At 35.3% G+C, this 25,617-nt stretch overlaps 1 protein-coding gene across 1 annotated transcript in view; it reads left to right on the forward strand.

Moving 5' to 3' along the window:
* LOC125668285 (uncharacterized) overlaps positions 1-25,617 on the forward strand; it is a 174,248-nt gene that overhangs the window by 70,825 nt on the left and 77,806 nt on the right. The window contains exons 6-9 of the mRNA XM_056162491.1: positions 14,552-14,569; positions 14,951-14,989; positions 22,003-22,494; positions 24,010-24,267. Coding sequence (XP_056018466.1) covers positions 14,552-14,569; positions 14,951-14,989; positions 22,003-22,494; positions 24,010-24,267 — 807 coding nt within the window. The remainder of the gene's footprint in view (positions 1-14,551; positions 14,570-14,950; positions 14,990-22,002; positions 22,495-24,009; positions 24,268-25,617) is intronic.

Genomic DNA, 25,617 nt, shown 5'->3' on the forward strand with positions numbered 1-25,617 from the left:
TTCGAGATACAAGGGGTCAAAAATTTATGGTTTTGGCCCTTAAAATCCCTTATTACGCAACATATGACCTAAATTTTTATATGAATAGATTTGGATTGTTGAGATGAACATTTTTTGTTCTTTGACTTATACCAAAATATTAACGATTTTTGAGATATTTGATCTAGACTTTGAGCCCTTCTAGATCCCTAATTTAAGGGGCTAGCCCCTAAATCTTGATATTTTCGAAAAGATCTCGTAAATGTGCACAACTTTTGTTCTACATGTCTTAACAAAATATTTGCAAGAAAAAAGATATTGGAGATCAAAGGTCAAAAATCGCCGAAATCGACGAAGAATTTTGGCATCCATTTTTTCAGGTCCAGGCGAGCGTTTAGGCAAATCGACTCCGGTAAAATCGAATCCCCCACAAATCTTCTAAAATGTTTACTCTATCTTGTGTAGAAATTTCAAGACTCTAGCTTCAAAACTAACGGAGGAGATGCGTGGACAACAAGGCCCTTCAAAAAGTCACTAAAAGAGAGATAACTCCTGACCGGAAGTGACGTCAAGCACGAAATTTTGCAAGCAAAGTTTTGTCACCAAAAGACATCTTTCCTGAAAATTTCGTGAAAATCGATCGAGAAATGGCTGAGAAAAACGCGTGTACTACCAAGGAAAATAATAATAATAATAATAATAATAATGAAGAAGAAGAACGCGAACAATAATAGTAAGGTCTTCCGCAGGAGACGGAAGACCTTAATAAACAGTAGAATCACTAGAAGGTCTTCCGTTGGAAAACGGAAGACCTTAATAAACAGTACAATCACTAGAAGGTCTTCCGTTGGAAACGGAAGACCTTAATAACTAGACACGATCTCGTTGCGAGCAACGAGTAGGTCTTCCGTCCGATTTGTTGATGCACTCGGAGTTAAAAAAAAAAAAAAAAAAAGACAAATGAGTCCCAATTTAGTTTCCGACTTTAAGAGACTTTAGATATAATCAATTTTTCATATCATAAGGTTCTGAAGCAAAGATGCAGTGAAATTCGTTTGAAATTCGACTCTCCAGGCGAGCCATAAGGCCCGCGGGCCTATTTCTTGATGTCATTTGTTAGCCCTCTATAGACTCAACAACTTTAGTTCTATATGTCTTTACAAAATATTTACCTGTAAAAAGTTATTGAGATCGACCGATATTGACAAAAAATCGACTCTACAGGCGAGCCATTAGGACCATAGGCCTATTTCTTGATATCAATCGATAGATCTCGATAAACTGAACAACTTTTGTTCAATATGTCCTTACAAAATATTTACCAGTTACAAGTTTTTGAAATCGACAAAAATCGACTCTACAGGCGAGCCATGAGGCCCACAGACCCATTTTTTGATATTGATCGATAGGTTATGACACATTGAACAACTTTTGTTCAATAATGCTTTTCAAAAAATATGTCGTTTTAAAGATATGAGGCGTCAAATATTTACGATTTTGGCCCTTAAAATCTCTAATTACGTAACATATGACCTACTTTTTGATTTGATAAGATCAAGCTCGTTGAGATGAACATTTCCGCTTCTACAACTTATTATAAAATATTAATAGTTTCTGAGATATTCTCAACAACATTTGGACCCTTCTGAACCCCTAATTTAAAGGGCCAGCCCGTTTTGCTTGATATCGTAAGAAAGGCCTTGTCATTTGAAACATTTTTTGCTCAACAAGTATTTAGAAATTCTTTACCGTTCTCGAGTTATCTCTACAAGAAATATTTAGGGGCCAAACTGTAGCTCCCTAACGGGGCCACATAGGGAAAAAACGAAATGTACATATTGTTTAGATTATCATTCTGAACAACTTTTGTTCAATAATGCTTTTCAAAATATTTGTCGTTTTCAAGATATGAGGCGTCAATTATTTATGATTTTGGCCCTTAAAATCCCTTATTACGTAACATATGACCTACTTTTTGATTTGATAAGAACAAGCTCGTTTAGATGAACATTTCCGCTTCAATGACTTATTACAAAATATTAATAGTTTCTGAGATATTCTCATAAACCTTTGGACCCTTCTGACCCCTAATTTAAAGGGTCAGCCCCTTTTGCTTGATATCGTAAGAAAGGTCATGACATTTCAAACATTTTTTGTTCAACAAGTATTTAGAAATTCTTTACCGTTCTCGAGTTATTTCTAGAAGTAATTTTTAGGGGCCAAACTGTAGCTCCCTAACGGGGCCACATAGGGTAAAAACGAAATATGCATATTGTTCAGATCATCATTCTGAACAACTTTTGTTCTTTATTGCTTTTCAAAATATTTGTCGTTTTCGAGATACAAGGGGTCAAAAATTTATGGTTTTGGCCCTTAAAATCCCTTATTACGCAACATATGACCTAAATTTTTATATGAATAGATTTGGATTGTTGAGATGAACATTTTTTGTTCTTTGACTTATACCAAAATATTAACGATTTTTGAGATATTTGATCTAGACTTTGAGCCCTTCTAGATCCCTAATTTAAGGGGCTAGCCCCTAAATCTTGATATTTTCGAAAAGATCTCGTAAATGTGCACAACTTTTGTTCTACATGTCTTAAAATATTTGCAAGAAAAAAGATATTGGAGATCAAAGGTCAAAAATCGCCGAAATCGACGAAGAATTTTGGCATCCATTTTTTCAGGTCCAGGCGAGCGTTTAGGCAAATCGACTCCGGTAAAATCGAATCCCCCACAAATCTTCTAAAATGTTTACTCTATCTTGTGTAGAAATTTCAAGACTCTAGCTTCAAAACTAACGGAGGAGATGCGTGGACAACAAGGCCCTTCAAAAAGTCACTAAAAGAGAGATAACTCCTGACCGGAAGTGACGTCAAGCACGAAATTTTGCAAGCAAAGTTTTGTCACCAAAAGACATCTTTCCTGAAAATTTCGTGAAAATCGATCGAGAAATGGCTGAGAAAAACGCGTGTACTACCAAGGAAAATAATAATAATAATAATAATAATAATAATGAAGAAGAAGAACGCGAACAATAATAGTAAGGTCTTCCGCAGGAGACGGAAGACCTTAATAAACAGTAGAATCACTAGAAGGTCTTCCGTTGGAAAACGGAAGACCTTAATAAACAGTACAATCACTAGAAGGTCTTCCGTTGGAAACGGAAGACCTTAATAACTAGACACGATCTCGTTGCGAGCAACGAGTAGGTCTTCCGTCCGATTTGTTGATGCACTCGGAGTTAAAAAAAAAAAAAAAAAAAGACAAATGAGTCCCAATTTAGTTTCCGACTTTAAGACACTTTAGATATAATCAATTTTTCATATCATAAGGTTCTGAAGCAAAGATGCAGTGAAATTCGTTTGAAATTCGACTCTCCAGGCGAGCCATAAGGCCCGCGGGCCTATTTCTTGATGTCATTTGTTAGCCCTCTATAGACTCAACAACTTTAATTCTATATGTCTTTACAAAATATTTACCTGTAAAAAGTTATTGAGATCGACCGATATTGACAAAAAATCGACTCTACAGGCGAGCCATTAGGACCATAGGCCTATTTCTTGATATCAATCGATAGATCTCGATAAACTGAACAACTTTTGTTCAATATGTCCTTACAAAATATTTACCAGTTACAAGTTTTTGAAATCGACAAAAATCGACTCTACAGGCGAGCCATGAGGCCCACAGACCCATTTTTTGATATTGATCGATAGGTTATGACACATTGAACAACTTTTGTTCAATAATGCTTTTCAAAAAATATGTCGTTTTAAAGATATGAGGCGTCAAATATTTACGATTTTGGCCCTTAAAATCTCTAATTACGTAACATATGACCTACTTTTTGATTTGATAAGATCAAGCTCGTTGAGATGAACATTTCCGCTTCTACAACTTATTATAAAATATTAATAGTTTCTGAGATATTCTCAACAACATTTGGACCCTTCTGAACCCCTAATTTAAAGGGCCAGCCCGTTTTGCTTGATATCGTAAGAAAGGCCTTGTCATTTGAAACATTTTTTGCTCAACAAGTATTTAGAAATTCTTTACCGTTCTCGAGTTATCTCTACAAGAAATATTTAGGGGCCAAACTGTAGCTCCCTAACGGGGCCACATAGGGAAAAAACGAAATGTACATATTGTTTAGATTATCATTCTGAACAACTTTTGTTCAATAATGCTTTTCAAAATATTTGTCGTTTTCAAGATATGAGGCGTCAATTATTTATGATTTTGGCCCTTAAAATCCCTTATTACGTAACATATGACCTACTTTTTGATTTGATAAGAACAAGCTCGTTTAGATGAACATTTCCGCTTCAATGACTTATTACAAAATATTAATAGTTTCTGAGATATTCTCATAAACCTTTGGACCCTTCTGACCCCTAATTTAAAGGGTCAGCCCCTTTTGCTTGATATCGTAAGAAAGGTCATGACATTTCAAACATTTTTTGTTCAACAAGTATTTAGAAATTCTTTACCGTTCTCGAGTTATTTCTAGAAGTAATTTTTAGGGGCCAAACTGTAGCTCCCTAACGGGGCCACATAGGGTAAAAACGAAATATGCATATTGTTCAGATCATCATTCTGAACAACTTTTGTTCTTTATTGCTTTTCAAAATATTTGTCGTTTTCGAGATACAAGGGGTCAAAAATTTATGGTTTTGGCCCTTAAAATCCCTTATTACGCAACATATGACCTAAATTTTTATATGAATAGATTTGGATTGTTGAGATGAACATTTTTTGTTCTTTGACTTATACCAAAATATTAACGATTTTTGAGATATTTGATCTAGACTTTGAGCCCTTCTAGATCCCTAATTTAAGGGGCTAGCCCCTAAATCTTGATATTTTCGAAAAGATCTCGTAAATGTGCACAACTTTTGTTCTACATGTCTTAAAATATTTGCAAGAAAAAAGATATTGGAGATCAAAGGTCAAAAATCGCCGAAATCGACGAAGAATTTTGGCATCCATTTTTTCAGGTCCAGGCGAGCGTTTAGGCAAATCGACTCCGGTAAAATCGAATCCCCCACAAATCTTCTAAAATGTTTACTCTATCTTGTGTAGAAATTTCAAGACTCTAGCTTCAAAACTAACGGAGGAGATGCGTGGACAACAAGGCCCTTCAAAAAGTCACTAAAAGAGAGATAACTCCTGACCGGAAGTGACGTCAAGCACGACATTTTGCAAGCAAAGTTTTGTCACCAAAAGACATCTTTCCTGAAAATTTCGTGAAAATCGATCGAGAAATGGCTGAGAAAAACGCGTGTACTACCAAGGAAAATAATAATAATAATAATAATAATAATAATGAAGAAGAAGAACGCGAACAATAATAGTAAGGTCTTCCGCAGGAGACGGAAGACCTTAATAAACAGTAGAATCACTAGAAGGTCTTCCGTTGGAAAACGGAAGACCTTAATAAACAGTACAATCACTAGAAGGTCTTCCGTTGGAAACGGAAGACCTTAATAACTAGACACGATCTCGTTGCGAGCAACGAGTAGGTCTTCCGTCCGATTTGTTGATGCACTCGGAGTTAAAAAAAAAAAAAAAAAAAGACAAATGAGTCCCAATTTAGTTTCCGACTTTAAGACACTTTAGATATAATCAATTTTTCATATCATAAGGTTCTGAAGCAAAGATGCAGTGAAATTCGTTTGAAATTCGACTCTCCAGGCGAGCCATAAGGCCCGCGGGCCTATTTCTTGATGTCATTTGTTAGCCCTCTATAGACTCAACAACTTTAATTCTATATGTCTTTACAAAATATTTACCTGTAAAAAGTTATTGAGATCGACCGATATTGACAAAAAATCGACTCTACAGGCGAGCCATTAGGACCATAGGCCTATTTCTTGATATCAATCGATAGATCTCGATAAACTGAACAACTTTTGTTCAATATGTCCTTACAAAATATTTACCAGTTACAAGTTTTTGAAATCGACAAAAATCGACTCTACAGGCGAGCCATGAGGCCCACAGACCCATTTTTTGATATTGATCGATAGGTTATGACACATTGAACAACTTTTGTTCAATAATGCTTTTCAAAAAATATGTCGTTTTAAAGATATGAGGCGTCAAATATTTACGATTTTGGCCCTTAAAATCTCTAATTACGTAACATATGACCTACTTTTTGATTTGATAAGATCAAGCTCGTTGAGATGAACATTTCCGCTTCTACAACTTATTATAAAATATTAATAGTTTCTGAGATATTCTCAACAACATTTGGACCCTTCTGAACCCCTAATTTAAAGGGCCAGCCCGTTTTGCTTGATATCGTAAGAAAGGCCTTGTCATTTGAAACATTTTTTGCTCAACAAGTATTTAGAAATTCTTTACCGTTCTCGAGTTATCTCTACAAGAAATATTTAGGGGCCAAACTGTAGCTCCCTAACGGGGCCACATAGGGAAAAAACGAAATGTACATATTGTTTAGATTATCATTCTGAACAACTTTTGTTCAATAATGCTTTTCAAAATATTTGTCGTTTTCAAGATATGAGGCGTCAATTATTTATGATTTTGGCCCTTAAAATCCCTTATTACGTAACATATGACCTACTTTTTGATTTGATAAGAACAAGCTCGTTTAGATGAACATTTCCGCTTCAATGACTTATTACAAAATATTAATAGTTTCTGAGATATTCTCATAAACCTTTGGACCCTTCTGACCCCTAATTTAAAGGGTCAGCCCCTTTTGCTTGATATCGTAAGAAAGGTCATGACATTTCAAACATTTTTTGTTCAACAAGTATTTAGAAATTCTTTACCGTTCTCGAGTTATTTCTAGAAGTAATTTTAGGGGCCAAACTGTAGCTCCCTAACGGGGCCACATAGGGTAAAAACGAAATATGCATATTGTTCAGATCATCATTCTGAACAACTTTTGTTCTTCATTGCTTTTCAAAATATTTGTCGTTTTCGAGATACAAGGGGTAAAACATTTATGGTTTTGGCCCTTAAAATCCCTTATTACGTAACATATGACCTCAATTTTTATATGAATAGATTTGGATTGTTGAGATGAACATTTTTTGTTCTTTGACTTATACCAAAATATTAACGATTTTTGAGATATTTGATCTAGACTTTGAGCCCTTCTAGATCCCTAATTTAAGGGGCTAGCCCCTACATCTTGATATTTTCGAAAAGATCTTGTAAATGTGCACAACTTTTGTTCTACATGTCTTAACAATATATTTGCAAGAAAAAAGATATTGGAGATCAAAGGTCAAAAATCGCCGAAATCGGCGAAAGATTTTGGCATCCATTTTTTCAGGTCCAGGCGAGCCTTTAGGCAAATCGCCTCCGGTAAAATCGAATCCCCCACAAATCTTCTAAAATGTTTACTCTATCTTGTGTAGAAATTTCAAGACTCTAGCTTCAAAACTAACGGAGGAGATGCGTGGACAAGAAGGCCCTTCAAAAAGTCACTAAAAGAGAGATAACTCCTGACCGGAAGTGACTTTAAGCACGAAATTTTGCAAGTAAAGTCTCGTCACCAAAAGACATCTTTTCTGAAAATTTCGTGAAAATCGATCGAGAAATGGCTGAGAAAAACGCGTGTACTACCAAGGAAAATAATAATAATAATAATAATAATGAAGAAGAAGAACGCGAACAATAATAGTAAGGTCTTCCGCAGGAGACGGAAGACCTTAATAAGAAGAAAAGTGAAAAATCAACAATAGAATAATAGAAGGGTCTTCCGCTGAAGACGGAAGACCCTAACTAGTGATCCTAATTGTTCGCGAACAATTAGAGGGCTTTCCACCTACAATGATTTAAAAAAAGATATTTAAGAATATTTAGGATGATGTACGAATCTCAAAATGACCAAGAAAATTTAATTAATTATTTTCACGATGACCTTGACCTTAGACGTTGACCTCATTTTGAAGGTCAAAGGTCATCGCTCTTAATGCAAGTGATCCCATGTCTCTATCTATATTAATGTAAAAGTTATAAGCTTAAAAAATGTTAATCAAGACATTCAGGGGCAATAATTTGTTTAGGGATTTTCGGTTACTTTCGGTTAGCTTATCAATGCTAAAAAATACTTTGAAAGACCTTGAAAATGGAAAAAAAATTAATTTTGATGATGACCTTGACCTTTGACCTTGACCTCATTTTGAAGGTCAAAGGTCATCGGTCTTAATGCAAGTGGTCCCATGTCTCTATCTATATTAATATAAAAGTTATAGGCTTAGATAATGATATTGGAGACTTTCAGGAGCAATAACTATGCTTAAGGGTTTTTGTATCCCTTTGATTATTTTTTCTTTGCAAGAGGGTTTTACTGTGAATTCATTAGCGAAGGTTTCGTGTCTCTATGACTTTCCGTTAAGTAGGAGTAGTGATAACAAGGTTTTCGACGCGAGTCTCCGAAATTCACAGAAGGGTCAGAGTTCAAAGTTGTAATGCATACTATCAAAACCAATCAAGAAGTCAATACTTACCCATATAATATTTCAACGCTATCTTAAGCAGGAAAGAGAGTATAAAAAGTGCTATTTTTTCCTCTTTTCTGATGACCTTGACCTTTGACCTTGACCTAATTTTCAAGGTCAAAGGTCACCGATCCTATTCCAGTTGGTCCCATGTCTCTACGACAAACCTTTCTCAAGCTCGACATGTTTTACGAATAAATCGCAAAACATAAAGAGGCATTAACTCCCTTTAAGGGACACCGAATCCCTTCATTTTAAATTCTTCACTTCTACTAATTACCCTCTATGTTTTAGAAAAGGTTTCATCCTCCTATCATTTACGGTTACAAAGTAGAAGCGCTAACAATGATTTCTGCAAAAGGTCCAATAACTCCGTAAGGGGTCAAAGTTCAATTACGCAGGGTGAACTGTATTCTTTTCTCAAGAAGTACTATATGATGGACTATAAAGTTTTTCGATAAGTCTTAAGACGAAAATTTTTTTTGACGGCAGGAAAATAATAAACAGAACAATAATAGGACTTTCCACAGAAAGGTGGAAAGCCCTAATAATAAACAGAACAATAACAATAGGACTTTCCACTGAAAGGTGGAAAGCCCTAATAATAATAAACAGAACAATAACAATAGGACTTTCCACAGAAAGGTGGAAAGCCCTAATAATAAGAAAAGTGAAAAATCAACAATAGAATAATAGAAGGGTCTTCCGCTGAAGACGGAAGACCCTAATAATAATAGAGGAAAAGAAACATAAGAATCACTATAAGGTCTTCCGTTGAGACGGAAGACCTTAATAAACAGTAGAATCACTATAAGGTCTTCCGTTGAGACGGAAGACCTTAATAAACAGTAGAATCACTATAAGGTCTTCCGTTGGTAACGGAAGACCTTAATAAACAGTAGAATCACTATAAGGTCTTCCGTTGGTAACGGAAGACCTTAATAAACAGTAGAATCACTATAAGGTCTTCCGTCTGGAACGGAAGACCTTAATAACGAGCTATAACTGTGTTGGGATGCCAACACAAAAGTCTCCGAACACCTCCCCATGTCAGAAATGGTTTTTGATGTCAGATATGCACTCAGGATTCTCAAAAAACCCTAAAAACTGAATTTGGTTGAAATCCGACGGACTTGATTTTTAGCCGCCATTTTGTTCAATGGCGGCCATTTTGAAACATTTGAAAATTGATTGGAAGGAAATACTGATGCTAGAAATGAATTGTGGACCCTCCATTTACCCCAGAACCCAAATATTGTAGAGATTTTAACACTTTGAAATATTTCGGTATATGGCGGCCATTTTGGAAATGGCGGCTCGAAAAAAAAAATTGATGGTGGAAATGTACTCGGGGTGACCATATAACCCTAGAAATCGAATTTGGTTGAAATCCGACAACCTTGAGTTTTTAACGTTTTTTGGCCGCCATCTTGAAACGGCGGCAATTTTGAAAATTTGAAAAGTTGAATGCACCCCTCCTAGTGACCCCCTATCAGCTCACAAAGTTTGAAGTGGATCTTAATAATAATAAGAAACGGAGCAAAAACAATATGTCTCCGACACTTTGTGTTCGGAGACATAATAATAAACAGTAGAATCACTAGATGGTCTTCCGTTGGAAACGGAAGACCTTAATAATAAACAGTAGAATCACTAGAAGGTCTTCCGTTGGAAACGGAAGACCTTAATAAACAGTAGAATCACTAGAAGGTCTTCCGTTGGAAACGGAAGACCTTAATAATAATAAACAGTAGAATCACTATAAGGTCTTCCGTTGGAAACGGAAGACCTTAATAATAAGAAACAGTAGAATCACTATAAGGTCTTAATAAGAAACAGTAGAATCACTATAAGGTCTTCCGTGAAGAACGGAAGACCTTAACTAGAAACTTGTTGCCATGGCAACAAGAAGGTCTTCCGTTATTTCCGTGTCCAGTATATAACCTTAAATTCTTCATTTGTTATAAAGTGGGAAAAAAATATTCGAGTAATCTCGGGGATTGAACCCGAGCAACCCGCCCGCATGAAAATCCACCACGCTAACCATTAGGCTAGCGAGGACCTCGCTTCAAAATTAAAACTACGAATATCTAGAGTTTGGTTTGATCAATTTAAAAACAAATATCATATTCAGCATTCTATAAAGAGTCTCTATTTATCTTACCTTTATCCAAGAAAAACATTTAAAAACAAAAAAGGTGAAAAAATCTATTTTTTTAATTCGCTTCCGGTAGCGACCGGAAGTGATGACGACGTACGAAATAGTGATTCTGCAAATCTATAAGTCATGTTCTATCATCACTAATAAGTCTCCAGTTCATATCTTTAGTCGTTCCTGAGATCACTCGCGGACAAAGTTCCATTTGAAAATCAGGAAATTGTCCATACTTTGGAACCGAAACAGAATTTTACCAATTTTCTTTGTGATAAACAAAGTTCATAATAAAATGCATTTTTCCTGAAAGTTTCACTGAAAACCACTGTATAGTTTTCGAGAAAACTCCTGCACAAAATTTGGTCAAAAAAATAATAATAATAACTAGAAACTTGTTGCCATGGCAACAAGAAGGTCTTCCGTTCTTTCCGTGTCCAGTAGATCACCTTAAATTCTTCATTTGTTATAAAGTGGGAAAAAAATATTCGAGTAATCTCGGGGATTGAACCCGGGTCGCCCGCATCGAAATCTACCACGCTAACCATTAGGCTAGCGAGGAACTCGCTTCAAAATTAAAACTACGAATATCTAGAGTTTGGTTTGATCAATTTAAAAACAAATATCATATTCAGCATTCTATAAAGAGTCTCTATTTATTGTACCTTTATCAAAGAAAATCATTAAAAAACAAAAAAGTTGAAAAAATCCATTTTTTAAATTCCCTTCTGGTAGCGACCGAAAGTGATGACGACGTACGAAATAGTGCTCACACAAATCTATAAGTCATGTTCTATCATCTCTAATAAGTCTCCAGTTCATATCTTTAGCCCTTCCTGTAGATCACCCGCGGACAAAGTTTCATTTGAAAATCAGGAAATTGTCCATAACTTGGAACCGAAATGGAATTTTCCAAATTTTTTTTGTGATTAACAACTTTCATAATATAATGCATTTTTCCTGAAAGTTTCATTGAAAACCACTGTATAGTTTTCGAGATAAATTTGGTCAAAAAAATAATAATAACGAGCTATAACTGTGTTGGGATGCCAACACAAATGTCTCCGAACACCTCCCCATGTCAGAAATGCTTTTTGATGTCAGATATGCACTCAGGATTCTCAAAAAACCCTAAAAACTGAATTTGGTTGAAATCCGACGGACTTGATTTTTGGCCGCCATTTTCTTCAATGGCGGCCATTTTGAAACATTTGAAAATTGATTGGAAGGAAATACTGATGCTAGAAATGAATTGTGGACCCTCCATTTACCCCAGAACCCAAATATTGTAGAGATTTTAACACTTTGAAATATTTCGGTATATGGCGGCCATTTTGAAAATGGCGGCTCAAAAAATTTGATGGTGGAAATGTACTCGGGGTGACCATATTACCCTAGAAATCGAATTTGGTTGAAATCCGACAACCTTGAGTTTTTGACGTTTTTTGGCCGCCATCTTGAAACGGCGGCCATTTTGAAAATTTGAAAAGTTGAATGCACCCCTCCTAGTGACCCCCTATCAGCTCAAAGTTTGAAGTGGATCTGTCGAAGCACTTTCACAAAATCGGTCGGACAAATTTCTCACTAAAGAAGAGGAAAAATAAGAAGAAAAGAATAATAATAACGAGCTATAACTGTGTTGGGATGCCAACACAAATGTCTCCGAACACCTCTCCATGTCAGAAATGGTTCTTGATGCCAGATGTGCACTCACGATCCTCAAAACACCCTAGAAACTAAGTTTGGTTGAAATCCGACGGACTTGATTTTTGGCCGCCATTTTCTTCAATGGCAGCCATTTTGAAACATTTGAAAATAGATTGGAAGGAAATACTGATGCTAGAAATCACCTTTGGACCCTCCAATTACCCCAGAAACCAAATGTTGTAGAGATTTTAACATTTTCAAATATTTTGTTATATGGCGGCCATTTTGAAAATGGCGGCTCAAAATTTTTTTTTGATGGTGGGAATGAACTCGGGGTCACCAAATAACCCTGGAAATAAAATTTGGTTGAAATCCGACAACCTTGATTTTTTGACGTTTTTGGCCGCCATTTTGTAACGGCGGCCATTTTGAAAATTTCGAAAGTTGATTGCACCCCTCCTCATGACCCCCTATCAGCTCACAAAGTTTGAAGTGGATCTGTTGAAACACTTTCATAAAATCGAGCGGACAAATTTCTCAGGAAAGAAGAGGAATAAAAAGAAGAAGAAGAAAATAAGAATAATAAGAAACGGAGCAAAAACAATATGTCTCCGACACTTTGTGTTCGGAGACATAATAATAAGAAACGGAGCAAAAACAATATGTCTCCGACACTTTGTGTTCGGAGACATAATAATAATAATAATAACAAAAAACAGTAGAATCACTATAAGGTCTTCCGTGAAGAACGGAAGACGTTAATAAGAAACAGTAGAATCACTATAAGGTCTTCCGTTGGAAACGGAAGACCTTAATAAACAGTAGAATCACTAGAGGGTCTTCCGTTGGAAACGGAAGACCTTAATAATAATAAGAAACAGAGTAAAAACAATATGTTCCCAAACTTTGTTTGGGGAACATAATAATAATAATAATAGAGGAAAAGAAACATAAGAATCACTATAAGGTCTTCCGTTGAGACGGAAGACCTTAATAATAATATAGGAAAAGAAACATAAGAATCACTATAAGGTCTTCCGTTGAGACGGAAGACCTTAATAATAATATAGGAAAAGAAACATAAGAATCACTATAAGGTCTTCCGTTGAGACGGAAGACCTTAATAAGAAACAGAGTAAAAACAATATGTTCCCAAACTTTGTTTGGGGAACATAATAATAAGAAGAAGAAACAGAGTAAAAACAATATGTTCCCAAACTTTGTTTGGGGAACATAATAAGCACTAAAGCTATACTACAAAACTAGCTAAACACTTTTCCAGCGGATTGCATGTTGCAGGCTCTGTTATTAACTCAAAAAAGAATAAGAATCAGAGCGTGAACTCATCATATCTGGTCACTTTGGTATCGGTCGATAAAGTCTTTATATATATATATATATATATATATATATACATATATATATATATATATATATATATATATATATATATATAGATCTGAATTATGGGGAGCATTGAATTCTATAGATTATGAGTTAGATAGACACCTTGTGCATTAAATATGCTTTGTATATACATATATACATGCACATGGATATAATCCTGCTATGTCCAGCAATGAAAATTTCATGCCATCTTATGAAGGTCATTATGCTGATTCCTTTAGTTGTGAATGGACCAATCATTAAAATCTGTTTCCTTAAACATGAGATGGCTGAACTATAAAGTGTGAATTGTAAGTGACTGCTCAAAGAAAAGAAAAAAAGATAAGTAAAGAAACTATACAACTTCGTGATATATTTATCATGTTACTGGTGTAGATTTTTCTGCACACACACACACACACACACACACACACACACACACGTATGAATAAGGACGTTAATCATAAGGAAAATATAAATTTGATGTTTATTTAAAAATACATCGTTTCCAAATGTTTCCAGCTCTAACCACATGGAGACATCATTTCTGTAAAGCCATAATTTCTTTTTTGAAATGAAAAATTTAAAGCCAAAAGACCAAAACCATAGAGAATGCAAGAGACAAAAATTTAAATCGCTTAGAAAATCTTTAGTTTTACAAAGAAGAATTTCATATTTTTTATTTTTTGCTTTTGTTAAATAAAATTATTAAAGCCAAGAGGACCAAAAACAGAGAAAAATTCAAATTTTAAATTTTTCAAATGAAACAATGGAATATTTTAGGATTATGAAACTATTAAAGCAACTGGGCCTACACCATAAAAATATCAATAGATTAAAAAAGGTAGAAATATAGAAACACATAAGTTTAATTTCTATTTTTCTTGTCGTTTTGCAGAAGCTCGTCGATTGAGAGGTAAGCTTTGATTATATATGTTGACAATGAATCAACCTTGACGATTTGAGAAAAGAAATAAATTAAGTGATTTGCAGCAAAAGTAAACTAAAGTTAGACTATTGTTTTTAGAATTCAGAATGGCGTTTACATGTACATGTAGCAATGGTACTTGAAATCTTTCCTGTCATAATATACACCTATTTACTGGCTATGAGGAAAATAGCAAGTTTATTGTCGTCCGTTGTCACATTTTGTTACCCGTTGCTAGATACTATCACCCTGGAGCGCGTGCTTTCTGTTCTCAGAGGATACCAACATGTAATTTCAAATACTTCTCAACCAATCAGATTCGAGTATCTTATATGAAAGTTTAATAATAATAGATCTGTTTTCTTTCAGCCATGGGAGAATATTATGAATGGAAAACAGATATATCAGGTATTTCCTTATGATGTGACTTTATAGTAATTGATGCATACAGCTATATGGCTTTATCATCTTATGATTCAACATGATGAACGGAATATCAAGAAATTCATATTTTTATTCCCTTTGTTAAATTGAGCAATTTTTACTAAAACTTAATGGGTTCGACTTTGTGTATAAATAATGAAGATTACGTGAATCAACAGAGAAGTGCATATAGAATGTGAGTGTGATTAATTCTACACAATGAGTGCTTTAAAACTCTAACTGAATATTAATCGGGTATAATGGAAAGTTATTTCAACATTATGAATCTAAAATGCAATAAAATCATTTAAACTAATTATTTAGTAAAGGAAAACTTAAATGCTATTTTATTCATTGCATCTGCTGATTGTTACACACGAGGTGCACGTGCTTTCTGTCTTTCAACTGACACTCGCTGCTTAAGATTGGTTGATTGGGGTTTACGTCATTTTGGCAATATTTCAGCCTTTTTATGGTGGTTGAATAATTGAAATACGTTTGGTTGTGAGTGTTTTGAGTGTATTAACTATACTTCATTTTAACACAAACAACATAACACTTATATGCATTGCCTGACAGCCAGCTGTGATTGCTGGACGCCCGTAATTTATTGTATTTCTATATACACAATACAGAATTCGCAGAAAAACAAGTATTTTTTCCCATATACAAAAAATAAGGTAACCTTCCAACTCCATATACAGAATATGAACAATCACTTTTAAATATACCTCATAATCCTCTCTATATAGCATCAGGGTGGGCCAGGAAAAAACTAGAAATAAAACGACGAAAATCGCAAAAAAAAAAAAAAAAAAAAAAAACCTCTAGAAAACCTGTGTAAGTTGCCAAGTGCCGCTTGATGCAGGGGGTTGTGAACGGACCTCACAACTTATTTGTAAATTTTTAACCTTTGCATGGCATGGATGAAAACATAAGATTTAATTGTACATTAAGTTTCGTCTATCTCGTGACGAACGGCGGCTAGAAGTGAATACCCGAATTGCAGCTCGAAAACCTGTTTTTCTAACTCACATTCTATTGGCTAATAATGGATCATTCCACTCTACCTGTACAATATACTGTACCGTCAATACAACATTTCCCCGCTATTACTAACGGAACGCGGGAAAATATAATTCCCTAACGGCCCCCAGTGAGCCTTCTCTTTTTCGAAAATCAGAGAAACGATCTTTTGCGTGCCAAGGAGACTCGAACCTTGGTACGGGGTGCCCTTTAACGTCCCATCCGACTGTCATAAATATTAGAAATACATACACAGCTAGTTAAAATACAGATCATTTCGTGTATATGAACATTTGTATTATCAAAGTATTCAACCTTTTCTGTAAAAATCGCATTCTTGTAAATTTTGTAAAAATCGCATTCTTGTAAATACTGTATATTATTATACCTCAGTATGAGAATGCCATGCAACGCGTAATCTGATTGGTCTAGACGGTCACGTGCAAGGGAGGACAAAACTTCATATCTCCCTCTCAAACATTATATTTCCCCATCATATTTATCACTTGGGCAGCCTCGTGCATTTTTCATAAATTTAACGTAAAGGTAGACGAAGTGTATTGTGACTTCACAATAAGTTCGAGTCATTGTACTTTCAGAGTTCGTAAGGCACAAAATATGCAAGTCTCTGATACACAGTTAAATCGCCTGGTTTTGGTTTATACAAAAACATGCAAGTAAATCAACATTCATGGAGAATGGAAATACGAAAACTGGTTATCATATCACTATATTTACATGTAGTTGGGTTTTTTTTGGGTTTTTTTAAATCTTTTATACGTTGACGGCGCGGTATTACCGTTAGGGCAATCTCAGCTACATACAATGTATAGATGAGCGGACTCCAATTTCAAACGCACTTTTGTAGTCTTGCTTTGTTTCGGTATAATAAACAATTTATTGCATGAATGCTCGGGAGATATGAAGATTTATTCACCCAAGAGAAATCATATTCCCTTCTGGCGTTGCCCTCGGGGAATATGATTTTTCTTGGGTGAATAAATCTTCATATCTCCCTCACTATCATGCAATAAATGTATAATATAATGAGTGTCAATATTTGTAAAATGTTTTTGCATTGATTGCACATTATCAAAACAAATATGATGTATAGTTAATAGACAGTCATTAGATATACATTCAGGCTGAAGTTCTCTGTTTAGTAGGTTAGAATGAGCCAAATTTGAATGTCCCATGCGTATTCTTAAAATAGTCACTTCATCTTGGCGTTTCATTACGATGTTACACGGTTTATTTACTTTGTAATGAATAGAATAAAGTTTACTTGTGTTGCAGAAATCCCAATAGATTTATCACAGAGAATTTAGATATAGTTTTATGAAATATTTGTATATCAGTGTAGGGAATCTTAAAGTGTGCAATATCCTCTTGAAGTGCATTTTTCGCCAACCACCAGGAAATGTGTATTTAAAAAAAACCCGGAAATTCTATGGCGTGTAGTTTGATTTTCAAACTTTTTATGACAAATTTTCTTGAAAACACACACCAAAATATTTGTTTGTTTGTTCTTTAATCAATATTTGATTTCATTTACAACTGAAAGTTTGAACTGTATGACTGGTTGTTTGCATACTAAAATATGCCAAAAAATTATTTTCTGATATCAAAAAATCAAATTTTTGATATCAGAAAATAAGGTTGATTTTTTATATCAAAAAATCGAATTCTTGATATCAAAAATCATTTCTGATATCAAGAAATCTATTTTTTATTTCAGGAATTGGAATTATTGATATCAATAATTCTTTTTCAAAAAAGAACTTCATATTTTTTATATCAAAAAATCAGATTTTTCATATCAAAAATTCAAATTCTTGATATCAATAAATAACTTGTTTTTCGAATATCAAGAATTTGATTTTTGATATCAGAAAATCAGTTTTTGATATTAGGAATTATATTTCTTGATATCAGAAATGATTTTTGAATAAACTGTATACTCTGGTTGGTTTGCATCTTAATAGGCTGGCTGAAATAATCCTAGGTTTGACTTCAACTAAAAACTTCAAAACCCATAATGGAGGGAGAAAAAAATTCGGCGAATTTTTTTTTGGACAAATTAATATTATTTACTTATATCCGTGTTTACTCTGCTCCCGATTTGTTTCAATGCACTTTTGAGCGCAGTAGACTGTAGTTCAGCGATTTTCTACGGGTCAAGGGAGTATGCATTATTTATGTAAAGATTTTTCGCCATTTTCTTTTATTTTCTGATATCAGAAAATATATTTTGTGATATCAAGAAATCTGTATGAATTTCTGATATCAGAAAATCACTTGTTTGAAGCGAACAGCAGTGTCACCTAAGTGCACATCAATTGCTAGAACCAACCGAAGCTGAAAGTAAATTTCCAATGATGCATTATGAAGGACTGCTCCGAGATTCGGTGATTCGGTGATTCAGCCAAGCTGAATCTCAGGTAGCAGGGGACAGTTTCGCACTATAGGCCCGGTCAACTTTTTCAAAAAATGGAATTACCCCGTATTTGAAGTGATATTACATGTGTAAAAATGTATACAATAATTTTAGGATGCATGTCAAATGTAGCTGAGTGCTTAGTAAAAATGTTGATATACAACATGTAGGTGTCACCATGATTCCTAGCATATACAAGGGTGCAAATACGAAACTAAGACACGTGGTCAGTTGCTGAAGAAATTCCGGTGAAAACATGCAGGGTCTAGCAAAAGGTCTGTAGCTGTGAGGGAAGGTGGATGGCCCCATATGAGAGGTAGATTTTTGAGAAGGGCAGATAGGGTTCTTGATTGTGCACAGTGTCTAAATCCCCATGTTTGGTACTGTGATGGTGTAGGGGTGGTGCGGATTAGCCCAAATGAGGGAAAATCAAAGCAAAAAAGGGGAACCTGCTCAGAGCATGTTTTGTGCACCAGCACCAGTATTTATAGATGACATGTAATTTAGGGTCATAATTTATTAACTACACTAATATGAAATACAAGTATTGACATAAAAGGGAAATATGATTTTTCATTAGTCTGTCATAATCTGACTTTGGTGTATACCCCCTATCCACATGTTTCAAAACCAAAGAAACTGTCCCCTGCCACCTAAGTCCACCCTGCCACCTAAGTCCACTAGGCCACAAGTTGTTGTGGCCGAGTGGACTTACGCACTGGTTTGACAATCTTGCTAGGCGGTGGGTGTCGTACGTCGTTGGTTCGACTCCGGGCTGGGGCGAAAATTTTCAGTACCTAGTTGTGATTATTTAGTGCTTTATACATTAATTAATTGATTATCACAGGTATCGTTTAGATCCTAGGGGTAAACGTAAGGTTGGGTGTTATAATTGTTTGTTTGTGCTTTATATATATATATATATATATATGAGAACATGTTCCAGAGAGTATTGAACAAAATTATTCATAATACCATTGTGTAGGCTAGTATAATTGTTGCTGTTCGTATTTTACAGAATAGTTAAATGCAGACAACTGCAATCTATTATGGGGCCATATTACTATAAATGTATGTAGATCTAATGATTCAAAAAAGAATGCGGAAGCACTCATTTTAGCATCCAAATCTGAGCACGTCTTCAGTCTGTAAGTGGGTGATCAGTATAATCATTACGAAATGTTAACAAATTTTAATCAGTCAACTGACAAATGAATGTAAATTATGGAATAAATATATGAAAAGATCGTCATCTTAACGCGGGGCCTGTCATTTCGATGTGATTTCTACGCTTTTGTGAGTGGAATGAAATAATTTCATAGCACATAAATAAAAATTAATTATCAAAATCAACCCTTCTCCTTCATACGGGATGAAATGATGACCCTTTTAAAGTAATCTAACAAAAGTTTAACTGGGATTATCTCGAAAGCGATTGCAGTCGCCGCCATTGTTTACTTTTTTTGTCCGAGTCTCCGTTGTTGCTATGACGTAACCATGGTGGGCGGGGTTTATGCTGCGACAGTGGATCGGTGTATTTGAAATTAGGTAGTACCGAAATTAAAGTTGTAAAAGGTGTTAAGTTTTGATAACAAACTGCTTTCTTTTATTCCTTATATAGCAAGGTTCAAAGAGAAATGTATAAAAGCTCTTGATATAATACATGTACATGTAGTTGCAAACACGAAATGGGGAGCAGATAAAAATACTACATCTGTATCGTTCTCTAATCCGGTTAAATGAAGACTACGATTGCTGTTTTAAAGCTCTTGATGCATCAAAGACGTCTCCCGTATATAGTATGTATGTTGTGTTATGGGTCAGGATATCCCTTAATAGCGCAGCAGAATTTACTAAAACGACAATTAAGAAATTAACACAATTTATTTACACTTATTGAAAGAGAATTAAAACAATAACAACGTGCTAACTTATGATAGGTGAACAGTAATCGATGTCCAATGGCGAGCTGAATCTAGAAAATACAAAAAAGTCACAAGTCGGCTGTTAATATTCCAATGAAATTCCTAAATAATCCTAGTTCCCAGTAACTGTTAAAGTGCTTGTCTACCAGGGCTTAATATTATAAAATTCATATGTAGTTATAATAAAAATGAAGCCTCGGCAATATTCACGAAGATGCAGTTATGAAAGTGTTACGTCATCTTTCTACTGAGTGATAAACATCGAACTCTAGAACAATCTAGGTCACAGGTGTCAATCATGTACAATACCACACAACAGTTGAGGCAAACGAACCACCTCTTGATCTATGTGGAATAAAATTAATCTTACCATACATATTTAGATTAAAGGCTAATATTGATAATTTTGACTGCTTTTTCCATCCGCAGTTTGAAGATTTATATGACAAATACAAGTTATGTATCAAATCAATTTGGTCTACAACTTGAAAGACATATACGTGAATCTAACTTAAGTTTAGATATTGTAAAACCCTTAACACACTCTGAAATACCGCCATGGGAATTACAAAAAGTATAGCTTTCTAAATGTAACAAATCTGTAACAAATTTCGTTGTTCAAGGAAAAACTATCCGAAATAAAACAGTCAAAACATTCAACGATTGATATTTATACAGACGGCTCAAAAGACCAAAATAAAGCCGCTGCTGCTGCCGCAATCACAAACGACGTTTTCTATACAGGACTTTCTAATGAAAAGGTGAAGATAAATAACTGTGATCAATCTTACAGCTCGTAATAAATCGAGACAGGCAAGTTGATGTTATAAGGCTTTCAACAGTCTCGTTCAAAGTCAGCATTTCGCAAATTCTGTGGTCGTTATAATGATCTAGTTTGCCAATATAACCTATTGTTGGGTTAAATGTTTCATACCGATTGTTAGTCCGTTCATTACGCAGTGCTTTTGACTACGGATTACTCCGTTTACTTTATCAATATATAAGACCCATGACTGATGTGACCGGTCAACAGGGGATGTTACTCCTCCTAGGCACCTGATTTATCTACTGGTATATCCAGCGGCCTGTCTTTGCCCAACGCTTAATTTTGTATTCCTTATAGTTTTACATTATGACCCCTGGGTCGAGGCCTCTGCTGGTGGACTGTTAGTCCCCGAGGATCTCTACAGCCCAGTAGCTAAGTACTTCGTTACTAGCTTGAAAATACGGATGTATATTTAATTGCTGTTATAAAATTTAGAAATTCATTTCAAAATTAAGGACTATCTCCCTCATGCATAGCTCTTATCCTTGGACGAATTTGGCTCCACTTTTTTGGCACGCTGCTTTTGGCTATATTTAGCTCTAAAACTTCATAGTTATTTCGGATTTCAAACATTTTGGTTGAGCATCACTGAAGAGACATTATTTGTCGAAATGCGCATCTGGTGCATCAAAATTGGTATCGTATAAGTGTTACATTATAGGAGTTATGAGGCTGATTACTGTTCGTTTATTCACCTTTTCTTTCAATACAATACTGAATACTGTGTACCATATATAAGTCTAAACACTGTATATAGATTTAACATTTATAGTATACTTTTCAGACCAGTTTACTTCCCTGTCTGGTGGCGAGTTGTCCGTGTTATTCTGTTTTCTGTGCTCTGACTCAAGTACACCCGACTTTACTGATAAAGGCTGTTTGGACATTCTTAATGTGATACGAGAGTGGATGTACCGTAAGAGTCCTGTAACAAGTGTGAAGGCACTGCGGACTCTGGACAGACTGAGGTCACGTGGATTCCTTTGGTCTCAGGACGGAGTACACATCACTGAGGACGTCAAGAACGAGATTATGCACTGTATTTCCAGAAAATCAATGAGCAGAAAAAGACTGGGGATGGTGTATTTTTTATCAAGTTTTATTTCAGCAGAGAGATATCTGAGATCAATGAAATATGACAGAGAGTTTGGAGAAAAATGTGTCATTAGTAATGACCAAGAATCTGATTCCTTACTCATTCGCCGCTTACAGATGAACATACTGACTCACGTCACCATGGAGGACACGAATATCTTCGATGAAGTGTCACACATTTGTAAGTTAAACGGTTTTGCTTCACACTTTGAAATAATTTAAACATTTAATCATATTTTGGGGAGCTATAATTCATGAATATTTTGCACTGAGTTCGTTCGAGACAGCCGTTCGTCACACGAGCAAGAATTCCTGCTTATCCCAAACGCAGAGTAAGCATAACGAGAATGTGTTTGTGGTGCAAGAACGCACACACCTTCTGTTGGAACAAGAACACGTCGGTGCTTACATGTTCTCGTCATTCGCAACTCAAAGATTGGGACACAAAAAGAACGGGAACTTCAGACTCGAACGCACTCATTATGTAGACATACATGTATGCAAGTATGTAGTATATCATATGGGAAAGAAAGTTGTAGTCTCCAGTAATCAAAATTTCTGCCTGTAAAATACAATTTTTCCAAATAACTACACATACACAATCATTATAAAGTGTACACAATTCGCAATGGGTATCATGTATGCGTATTCCACGGCATTTTATATAAACCATTATTGTGTGAAATGTGTCAGAAAATTACGAAATGTATTCAATTTTTCTTAACTACATATATGGTGTGCATACAAAACAATGACAGTGTATTTCATTATCCCTACTTCAAAGAAGAGGGGCTTTATTGCTTTGCACATGTCGGTCAGTATGTCGGTCGGTCGGTAGAACACATGTCCGCTCAATATATTGAGAACCATTCATTTGATGGTAATGGTATTTCATATGTGAATTGGTTATGGGTAGAAGATGACCCCTATTGTTTTTCAGGTCAAAGGTCAAGGGTCAATCTACTCTGGACATAGGAAGACATTGTCCTCTCAATATCTTGAGAACCCTCTGCTTGTCAGACATCAAACTTGGTACACTGGTACATCCGAAAGAGTTGATGAACCCTATTGATTTTGAGGTCACATGGTCAAAGATCAAGGGTCAAATTGGACACAGGCATATACTGACCACTCAATGTCTAGAAAACCCTTTGCTTGATAGACATTAAACTTGGTACATTGGGACATCTTCAGTAGAAGTTGACACCTATTGATTTTGAGGTCACATGATCACAGGCCACGGATCAAACTGGACCTAGGAATATATTGTCCATTCAATATCTTGAGAACCCTTTGCTTGACGGACATCAAACTTGGTTCACTTGCACATGTTCAGGGGGAAATTACCCCCATTGATTTTGAGGTCATATGGTCAAAGGTTAAACCGGACATAGTAATATATTGTTTCCTATATTTTAAGGATTAATTGCTTGATTGACACCAAACTTGATACCCTGGTATAGCATATACATGTATAAGGAGTAGATGACCCCTATTGATTTTTAGGTCATATGGTCAATCCACTCTTGACATAGGAAGATATTGTCTGCTCAATATTTTGAATTGGTGATACTACTATCAATTAAATGACGCATATGTATAACCCATTTCAATTTTGCACTATGGGGGCATATATGTTTTACAAACATCTCTTGTTTTACATTAACATTACAGTGTATTTTGGTTTTCTTTGTAGTGAATATTCCAATAAGTAGGGTAAAGGAAGATATAATTAAAAGGAAGCAGTTTTTAGAAGAATTAAAGCAGAACAGGGAGTGCGTACAATACAGAGGAAGACCAGAGGACAGTGGAGGATCACAGGACAATGTACAACACGTTGAGTGGCTCTGGAGATCTGAGAGTGACGCAAGACCTGACATTGTGAGATCATGTATAGGCCTTCACCCACACTGGGATATTTACATCATCAACAACACGGCTTACAGAAAACACAGTAAGTAGACAGTAATGTTAATATAAAAAAAATCTGTACTTTCATTCACACACAGGTGTCTGTGAACATTATCATATACACCCTCTTTATTTACAAAAGAACATTTATAGATTAGATATGACTTTTCATTTAAATACTTGTTTTACTATATGTATGTACCGATAATCGTGGAACAGGTCATTATTTTTCACCGTTGATATATCTCGAAATTTATTTTATGCTAAACACAAGAAACATTGGTGCAAGAACCGGAAAGATTTTGGGAAGTGTAAATAAGACGAATATAACGAACAGTTATCAATCTCATAACTCCCACAAGGAATACAAAATAAAGAATTGGGCAAACACGGACCCCTGGATATACCAGAGGTGGGATTAGGTGCCTAGGAGGAGTAATCATCCCTTGTCGACCAGTCACAACTGCCGTAAACCTTATATCCTTATCAGGCAGACGGAGTTATCCGTAGTAAAAACCAAGAACGGCCTTACAATCGGTATGAAATGCGTCCGACAGCATTTGACTCAATGATAGTTTGTATTGGCAAACTAGATCATTATCAAACTCTTGTAATATCAACCTGCCTCGATTTAAAAACTGATCATAAACAGAATAACTCTTGTGTATTGAATCACTCGAGATTTATAAATACCTTAAGCCTGTAATAATGGAATATTGTTACATAAATATGAGAATTTGACTTGAGGGAATCAGTATTGGAAAAACTAGGACAGTTGTCCTGGTTATGTTACATCTTTATGTATGGACACTTTTTGCATAAATTTCAAATGGGGGGGGGGGGGGGTACTCAATAGAATTATATTCACTGATAGTGTAATCCTACAAGAGAAATCATGCTTACGATGTTTCCAAATATCAAAGTGCATCCAGACCCTTCCTCTGATGAAAATATCCATGTTACAATAACAACTTTAAAAACATTGATTACTTTGTTTACCTGATCAAGACATAGGCTCAAGGCGGGAGTGACCGATCGACAGGGGATGCTTACTTCTCCTAGGCACCTGATCCCACATCTGGTATGTCCAGGGCTCTATGTTTACCCAACTCTTTATTTTGTATTCCTTATAGGACTTCTGATATTGATCAAGGTTGACCTATTCAATGTCTGTTGAACTATTTGAGGAAGAGTTTTCATATTTTGTGTATAAATTTCGTATGACAAGACCTATTATTTCCTCTTTGACTTTGACCTCCAGAACAGCAAGGTCATGCAAGGCATTTCAGGATTGAGACATTCCCAAGTGTGAATTCAGGTCCGCTTACGACCGTAGAAGCAAATGACAAAAACGCAAGTTCGATCTGGTGAATGCACGTATGTCCTCTTTCGT

This window comes from Ostrea edulis, chromosome 4, assembly GCF_947568905.1.
Source record: "Ostrea edulis chromosome 4, xbOstEdul1.1, whole genome shotgun sequence".
NCBI lineage: Eukaryota > Metazoa > Mollusca > Bivalvia > Ostreida > Ostreidae > Ostrea > Ostrea edulis.